This window comes from Odontesthes bonariensis, chromosome 4, assembly GCF_027942865.1.
Source record: "Odontesthes bonariensis isolate fOdoBon6 chromosome 4, fOdoBon6.hap1, whole genome shotgun sequence".
NCBI classification, from domain to species: domain Eukaryota; kingdom Metazoa; phylum Chordata; class Actinopteri; order Atheriniformes; family Atherinopsidae; genus Odontesthes; species Odontesthes bonariensis.
The window spans coordinates 10,963,211-10,972,516 of record NC_134509.1 but is presented as its reverse complement, the minus strand read 5'-3'; the positions used below and the strand labels follow the sequence as shown (position 1 = coordinate 10,972,516).

Genomic DNA, 9,306 nt, shown 5'->3' with positions numbered 1-9,306 from the left:
GAACATGTACTTGGGCATTTCTATCAATTTTTCGCTCCCTATGCACTGATGGAATCATGCGATTATCAGCGGTGTGATGTCCTTAAAATAGACACGATCGTAACATCTATTCTCAGCACGTCAAAGAGCCGACTCCCCCCCCAACACTTCACCTTGCACCGTCTCTTCTCTTCTCACCTTTAAGCCTGCTTCTAGTGAAAATACCAAGTGGATCAACAAAGAGTAACTGATGGTACAAAAAAAAATAAAAATCCCCAACATCCTGAGATTGCTCTAGACTCTGCACATCCAACAAACATTGAGCAGTATGGGCAGGTGCTTTCATCTGCTATCAAGTCACTAAGTTTATTTAGTTCAGTATCACAAATGAACCTCAGGGGGCTTTTCCTCTCTCTACAGCATATAAGGCCCAGGTCCTCAATCCCCCAAAATAGATAGGAAAAAAAAACACAAAATCCCTACAAGAACCTCAGGGGGAGTGATAGAGGAGGACAAACATCCAGGTAAGCAATACTTACATGAAAAAAACATGAGAGTAGTGTAGTGGAGTAGAGAGATAAGTTTAGCTCTGCAAATGCACACATACGGCATGTCCACAGGTACATCAGTGAATGTGTAGTAGCAGAGTGTAGTCATGCAGTGAAAAGGAAGTAAGGAAAAAGAGGAGCAGTCAAAGTACGTCAGCAGCGTGTTTCAGTGGCGTGTGTGACATCAAATGACAAGAACAACTGTTACAAATGAGGACTAAATAATTAGAGAGGACTCACATTGTTCATGTACTCGCTCAACAAGTCTTGAAGGGCCTGTCGAACGGCGTTGCACTCTGCCACGATGCGTTCGCGACGGTCGTCGCGTGTGCACGAGGAGTCGGCCATGAGTGCGGCACCGCTGATGATGCTCTCCAAGCGTTCCTCCAGAGAGGGCCTGAAGCGAGCCTCGCTGAATGTCAGAGGGTCCAGGATAATCTTGTTCTGTGGGGCAAAAAGACGAGTAGGCCAGCACAGTTAAGCTAGAAACGGTAAAAGAAAGACCAGCATGTAGGCAGTGCGATAACTTGCGACACAATTTTTATTATTATTGAAAACTGTTGGAAAAAGTGTGCCAGGTGTTCCGTGAGAGTAATCCTGCAGCCAAAGATGGCAGCACTTGTCTGGAGGGAGTAATCTTCAAAAACAGTTCAATGTTAGCGTTCTTTGTTGACCAGCCAGCGTACTGGTGGAATGACTCAACACTTGTCAGGGAGTTCAGCATGGCCAAAAAATACAGTCATTGTTAAATGTTTGAGCCCATTCTTTTCCGTGGACCGATGAAGGTATCACAATCCGGTCGGCATAGAACAACTGCATAGTGGTGCTATCTGCCTTCTTACTGTATGTGTATCTGAAAAACACATATTCGTGTGTAATTACTGACAGTGTATACACTTGCTTAAAGAACACACAACGCTCAGCACTGGGCTTCGGTGTGCTGGTAAAGAGTCTAATATTAGCTTAAGATTTTCACACTTTTTGATTTATTGTAATGTATTCAAATTATAATACTGAACGAGGATGAATCACTGAAACAATGACAATCAGCTACCATCACGAAGAAGGAGGATCTAAGGGTTCATAAGGAAGTTCGAAGAGAGAGGAGCTTTACTTGGAGATGATAAATTGAAAGTGATACACCACCAAAAGCTTTTTTTTTTTTTTTTTTTTTGGGGGGGGGGGTGCTTACTTGACCTGCAGGGCTGTCTGTTGAAGTGATAACCAGAAAAAAGAAAAATGAAAGTGCCCCTTATATTAACTCCTCTGCTTTTCTCCTTTATAACACATATTTGAATGCAAAAAAAAAACACAGGGATTACCTTTCATTGTGAGCTACAATGTGAACACTGCAGTGATAAAAATCATTCATCATTGTCACAATCATACTTTCTGACACTGTAGGTTTTAACCCACAGAGGGGAGAACACATGGAAAAGTTTTTTTTTGCGGGACTTTTTATGCCTTTTTTTTTTTTAATGATAGGACAGTTGGAGAGAGACAGGAAGCAGGGGACAGAGAGAGGGGGAAGACATGCAGCAAAGGGCCGCTCGGTGTTGGACTCGAACCAGGACCAGCTGCAGCGAGGACTGTAGCCTCTGTACATGGGGCGGCTGCTTAACCCACTACGCCACCGACCGCCCCGAACACATGGAAAAGTTAATAGTTATTCTCAAAGATACGTTTCATTATTTTCTAGAGAAATGTATTTTCATATATTCTTCGTCACGTCTAAATTCAGATTTACCAAATAGCAATTATAGTTTAGTCTTGCCACCTTAAGGTTCCACATAACGAAATAAATCAAAAGTTTATAGAATATAATAGAAAAGAAAAATACTTTATTCATCCCCAGTGGGGAAATTCTGTGCAAGTCTAGTCCTTGAGCAGGGTGTCAGACGCACATGATGCATAATAACCTCTAAGGTAAGAGAGGGGGTTGCAGAATATTGTAGTACAGCCAAGCTTGCACAGTAAAAAGAACAAAGAAAAACTGAAAAATAACAGGTGAAAAATACAAAAAAACAAATACAGTTTCGAGCTATGGAATAAAAAAGAAGAAGAAAAAAACATAGCAGTGAGAAATTGCAGAAAAATGCAAGTGTAAGTTTCTTCTGTTTCCTTCACTTCATTTCCTATAATTTGTTCCATACTGGGGTTTTTTCCCCACTGTCTGCATCTAAAGTCAAGTCTGACTTGTGATAAAAAAAATAAATAATTGATCCTTGAAAAATGATCCTGTAATGTACATCTGAGGTGGAGTAAGGTTGCCCTAAATCTTAACCAAGAACATAACGTACCTATAGGATACAAAAACAGGCTGCATGGAAATATAAGAGAGAGAAAATCAAGTGGGCCGAGTCCTCACTATTTTGTGAACGGTTCCGATTTGAACAACAACGCAATAAATTATTACTTTAAGAGCTAATAATACTGTGGATCTCAAGGAAAACGTGCAAAGAATAAAAGGACATGAAGAGAAAGCAGGAACGTTCCCGAGGACTCACAGGAATTGTTATTCCACACTGGGTGTCGGCTTGCAATTATCATTGGGAGTTGGGAATGGGCAGGGTAGAAAAAGAGTAGAAAATGCTGGGCTGACAAAGGCTGGGAGGATTTCAAGGTAATTGGCAATGGCTGAAGTCATCCAAGAAGCTCACAAACCCGACTGATTGTGCCAGTTCCCCAAATCATTTTCTGAGACTTTTGTTCTCATAGAAATTCATTAGCTGTTGCCATGTTGTTAACACTTTGCTTTAGAGGCCAGGAAGAAAAAAAAAGAAAAAAAAACTGCATTTCTGAAAACTACTTGGCAAATACAAACAACAATGAGTAACGAAAAACTTTTCCAACGTGGCTGAATTAAAAGCATCAATCAAAATCATCCTAAAATATCCCACAGCAACAATCTGGTTCAAAATAGTGCAGCGAACACATTCAAGCAAAAGACACAGCCTCCTGTAGTTATGACTGGGTAGTTTGCAGAGATCAGTTAGAGAGCGTGCACCTCCGGGGGTATTTTTTTGTGGTTTTTCCTTTTTCTTCCGCAGGAATTTCTCTTTTTTAGGCCAGTCTGTGGAGGTCTGTAATTCTGTTTGAGTGTACCATTTGATTCTGACGAGACCAGAGGCAACCTTATGCTTGGCCCACAACGAGTGAGGTTATTAGTTTGACCCCACTTCGAGGCACAAACCAGCGCACAACCAAGGCACTTGTCATATTGGCCTATGTCAAATATGCCCTCCGGGACTTCAGGATATTTGATGACAATTGTTTTGTCTACAAGGGAAGTTCAGCAAAGTCTTGAGTGCACCATTGCGTTGCCTCTAGTGGCCCCATTGCAGGCTTCCAGGGCTGTCTGCTTTTGACCATCACTGTGTTTGACAAAGCTCTTCCCACTGTGGCCTAGCAGGGACATTAGTCATAAGCAACCATCTGATTGATGAACATAATGAACGGCACCTGACTCCGGCTGAAGTTTTGGCCGTCTGTCCTTAAACAATACAGCTTTGTGAAGGCCCGTTTGTGTCGGGGGGGGGGGGCAATAACTATTGATTAGTGCGCCTACTTTAAAACCACAAATTAAAAAGCAAAACGTATATATTCAATGGAGAGGATATTTCTTTGCTTCATCCTTAATGGAGCATTGCGGTAAACCAGGAACCAGGCGGAGAAGTAGCTTTCGCAGCCAGTTTTCAAAATATTCAATCTTCTCTCTGTGGCACGTGACGCCTTGGCCTGCATCGTGCTGGCACGCGCCACTGCCACACCGTCAGCTGCATACAACGAATCAATTCTCTACAGTTTGACGGTGTAATCTCCACCTGGGAAGACATCTGTGCAATCCCATTTTCATGATCTTTCAAAACTACTGAGCTGAAAGTCGTATCAACAAGAACTGACCAGCTGTGCACAGTTGGCAATATAAAGGAAAGGTCCAACACTTTGCGAGGGGTGCGCATTTTCTACAAACCTCCGCTCAAACAGAGCAGGAAAACATATTGCAGTACAAAACTGTGAGGTTTAGTGTGTCAGTATCTTATATTAGCAACTATGGGCAGATTTGAGGTGTGATAACAAACAAAAATGCCCGCCCCTACAGAGGTCGGGTCAGTGCAGATGCTTGCAGCATCAGTTATATCGTTACCGGACTGCAGGTTTTTTCTGTGGAAAACATGGCATTACTCTCCTCTTCTCTTGGTTCATCGGATTGATGGAAGCTATCTAGTGATAGCTTCTAACATCAAAAGAAAGGTTAAGGGTAGAAATTGTTTTGGATGGGGGGAAAAAAAAAAAAAAAAAAACGTGCCGAAAGTGAAAAGTGGTTTTGACAATCCTCGGTGGGACGGGAGAAACAACGGGAGCAAATCCCCAACATCACAACAGATAAAGAAGCAGCCACAGAAAGGATTAACTTGTTTGTCGTTATTGTTGTTTTAGTGGTTATATCCTTAATCAACCTCGGCAGAGCCATCCCTTGATTAAATGTGAACGACATCAATCAAATCAGTAAATGACATAGAACCGCAGCTTTGGGATGCTGCAGAAGATGACAGATTACATTCAGCTCAGCAGTTTCCACTTTGCTTACTAAAGAAAACAAAATATTCTCCATTGATTTTCAATTGGAGAACAGCTTTTTCTATTTTTTTTTTTTTTTCAAATGTGAAGTAAGCAGTTCTGAACAATATAGACGATAAAAACATATTGATCTCATATCAGTAACAATGTCCCCTTCAAGGTAGTTTCTGTGTGCAGGCAACATGTCACAGATGTCAAAAATACAGCTTACCCGTTACAATAATAATGGACGATGATAAATGACTTTCGGGTTATTTTGGCAGTTACAGCTGGGTAACTTTAACGCCCTCACTTTTTCATGTCATATCATCCATAGACCACTCAAAATGGTGAATTTATGGTAATTTGTGTTTTAATAATGTCAGATTCAGTGTCGCTGCACCGGGAAGTCGGTGCACAGCCTGAATTACCTGTCCAAGTCCTGGTACCCTGTACCCCTTGATACCCTGTACCAATGCCAATAGCCATTTTGGCTATTTTCTTCTGTAAATGTTCCACATTATGATACCCATTTCTGAAAAATAAAAAAAAAGGTAATTCTCAGTGGTCATAACAACCTGATTTTGTATTGAATGTGCATCCTGTTGGTTTAATCACATCAACTCTAATTGTGACCTGTGTACACCTACGTTGAAATAAGGCTGCATACGCAACAACTTTCAGTACAATCAACATTCAACAGATTTAGCTCTCTGTGGGCAGTTCTCATTTGAATATGCCTCAAACTTCTTTTCCAAACGAAAAATGTTTGAATGCGTATTTCAGTCAGCCCCTTACTTTTTCCCTGCCTGGTAACACTACATCAAAATCAATGCATGTGTAATTTGCTCCCTCGGGTTCGCACTGCCTGATATCCCCTTGCATTCCTCTCTCTCTGTGTGTGATGCCTTGATGCATTTGCTCACAAACTGAAAAACAGTGCTACAAGACAAAATGATGCATGAATGTACCACGGCAACAATAGGTGAGCGATGACTTTTGCATCCTCCGCCTGGCTCCGACATATCAAAAACTGCGCGTCATACCTTTGCTACCATGGCAACATCTGACACTCGGCATCAAAAAAGTAAAAAAAAAAAAAAATCATCAGGATAAAAGTGCTTTTTATTGTTGTCTTTTGCTCCCCTCTTCTTCCAGTCACTGGGAAATATACGCTGAAGGAGATATGCCTGCAACAAACAAACAACCAAGCAACACCAGGAGTGGAGAACAATGGAACTGAAAAGACAATCCCCAAAACTATGCTCTCTAAACTGATGAGATTCTAAGCGGCGATGCTTATGATACTCGGGGTACGATGTGGTTTCAAAACTTTGTTAAATTATTAGTGTGCCTTAAAGTTTATTAATGTAGCAGATGCACGTAGACAGAGTCATAAATCATACAGTACAGTAGCATAATGAAGCCAACAAGATTGCTCCCACAACCGAGGTAATGGTAGCTGGAGCGGTGCCCAGTTTTTTTCTGGCAATAGACAGTAGCAGTCAGAAGTCTGGACAGACCTGCCCACTCATAGGTGTATATTCATACACAGAGGCGAAACAGCTTGTGAGTTAATTGACCAATTAAAATAGAGCCCCCGAGAAGAACGTGTCAACATAAAGACTGGAGTTCTTCACCCTCCAATCGGGATGTAAATACCAGTAAACTCAAGCCAAGACTCAGTACTTTAAGCCCATATTCGTTTGTCAGTTTTCAACTGTCTTTAGACCCAACAGCACATACATGCTGAAAGACGCACTTTTGATGTATCAGATTAGGCATTAAAGTGTTTTAGCTCCAAAAATGACTGTTTGCTCAAAGATCCCCTGAAGATAAAAGCATAAAGGCCAGAGAGCAAACAACCCATCACATGAGGCTTTCAGTGTGAGTTCAAGGAGCAAGACAATTATGTTCTTTTTATCATCCTGGGTCTCATCAGTTATAATCCAAAGGATTCACCAGTTTTTGTAAATGAGGCTGTCTGTCAAACAGTGATCATCCTGGCTAAAAGTAATCCGACTACCTTGCCTGTTGCGTGACATTGCTGCAATGTCAAAAACGAATGAGCCCGTCATCCGCTAGACTGTCGGGTATTTAAATTGGTGTAACTTTTATCCAATTCCCCGTTAATGGATTAAAGTTGTCTGGGCTTAAAAAGTTATCCATCATATGGCTGTACACTTCTGAACAGCTGGAATGACAGCCCTGATGACAGTTAAACTGTGAGAATCGCATTACTGAGCTCGCTAATTAACATTTTAGTGTGCTTTTCTAAAGAGTTTAGTCACATTTCAATCATCTTTCAAAGCTAGGGAAACAAAGTGGGAGCAGGTCCGACAGATGGTCATTCGACAGTAGTTTCCAGTGAGATCAAACAAAGGATGCATCCCGGGGTCATCAGCAAAGACAAATCCGATGTCTTACGTAATCTCATTTGATGTGTTCAGGAGATAGGCAGAATCAATATTTCTGGAAGTTGGTCTGCGCCGCTATACTTGGGAGTCCAGTAAATAGGGAGATAATGACATCTTTATAGATTACAGGAACCACTTTGTTCCCACTTGACCACAAAAAAAACAACGACCAAAAATGACTCGGCAAACAGATAACTCTATATGTAAACAACTAATTCAAATCATTTGCAACACTCCAAATTGGTTGTAGTTTACTACATTTAAAAGGAGACAATTGATTTTAAATTTGATATGCTCCACAAAATTAGAATCACTTTTACTGGAGGGAAAGAAACTAAAACGTTTTAAGGACTCCGCATACATCTTCGAACACTTACAAGAGAAACTAATGGCTTTAAAGCAGAATGACAACAAACAGCACATCCATCTCTGCCAGCCAGCTGAGACTCCTGCAGGCCACAACAGTGCTCAAAGAGAGGAGACGATTAACTGAGCTCTCGCCCGGGTCTGGCGAGTTTAAGTTACCCATAATAACGTTTAACAGACAGAATCACCCCCCCACCCTCTCAGAAGCAATTTCTAAATAGCCGTGACAGTGGCCTTCACAGTTTAGCTGAAGCTGAGATGACAGCGACTGAGAGTACAGATAGCGCCATATCTGCAAGCCACCTCCCGCCTTCACAGAAAAAAACTGTGGAAATAAAAGACACAATATTGTAATATTGCTTTTTCGGTTATCTCATCATCGAGTGTGGAAAATCTTTTTCTCTCGCAGCTCAAACCCACTTGCAAAAAAAAAAAAAAAAAGACACCTGGGCGCTCGTTACACGTTACATCACTAAGAACACATTAACAGTTGCCCATTTCTACAGATATCCTTTCATAGGGACCTTTACATTTACATACACAGGGTTGTCCATTTGCGTGGATGACATTTCTCCCTCAGTCAGACGGCTTTACGCTGTGTCAATATTAACTCCATGCTGAGTCCGTCTACAAAATGTGTGGTGTGTGTATAAGAGGGGACGGCATAACCGTCAAGTCTGAGAATAAAAATAATCCAACAAGCAGCTGTTTAAACAGGTTCATCACCAAAGAGCAACAACTCATACCACAGTTCCTCAACATGGCCTTTCCATCTGCAGGGGTTAAAAGGCCTATATTTGAGGCAGGTTTATATCGAAGCCAGGCTTTCATTTCTGATCTCCTTTGTTTGCTGATCATATTTTATCATCGCATATGACGGGAACCACAAGCTTGTCCGGTTCTTTTCTTTTCTTCCCCCTGCAGCCATTCGTTCTTGTCGACCGAGCCACCTGAAACAATCAAAAGCTTGGCTTTTAAATCTCAGCTGATCTTTAGTTGATGAACTGCTATAAATAGGTACTATAGAAAATTGGAAATGCAAAGATAGTAAATGATATGGAAGTCTATGCCTGGCTCCAGCACCGAGGCCCTGTGGCACTGTTGAGACTGTTAATAGTTGTGGGGAAGGGACGGGGACATTCTTAAGGAAAGCTGATGCAATGAGACTTTAAAGTACCTACTTCCCCCGCTTCCACAATCATAGTCACGTACTTGGACTAACAAAAGAATAGGGAAAGATATAACAGGGAGGTTTGAAAACATAATTATGTCCATCATGGCTCACCTACTAATCCCCATCCATTAACTCATTTTTACAACAAAAATAATGGCAAAATAAAGCTAATTAGAAATCACCGACTTCAACAAAAAAAATGTAAAAAATGCAATTAAAATCTAAATGTATTTATCTGCGTCCTCTCTTTTTCGGTGAAGGC

The 9,306-nt window shown here is 41.3% G+C and overlaps 1 protein-coding gene across 2 annotated transcripts in view; it reads right to left on the bottom strand.

The window, feature by feature from the left end:
* Positions 1-9,306, bottom strand: part of ctnna2 (catenin (cadherin-associated protein), alpha 2) — a 303,521-nt gene that overhangs the window by 214,037 nt on the left and 80,178 nt on the right. For both annotated transcript variants that reach the window (XM_075462955.1, XM_075462956.1), the window contains one exon: positions 768-971. In XM_075462955.1, the coding sequence (XP_075319070.1) occupies positions 768-971 (204 nt within the window). The remainder of the gene's footprint in view (positions 1-767; positions 972-9,306) is intronic.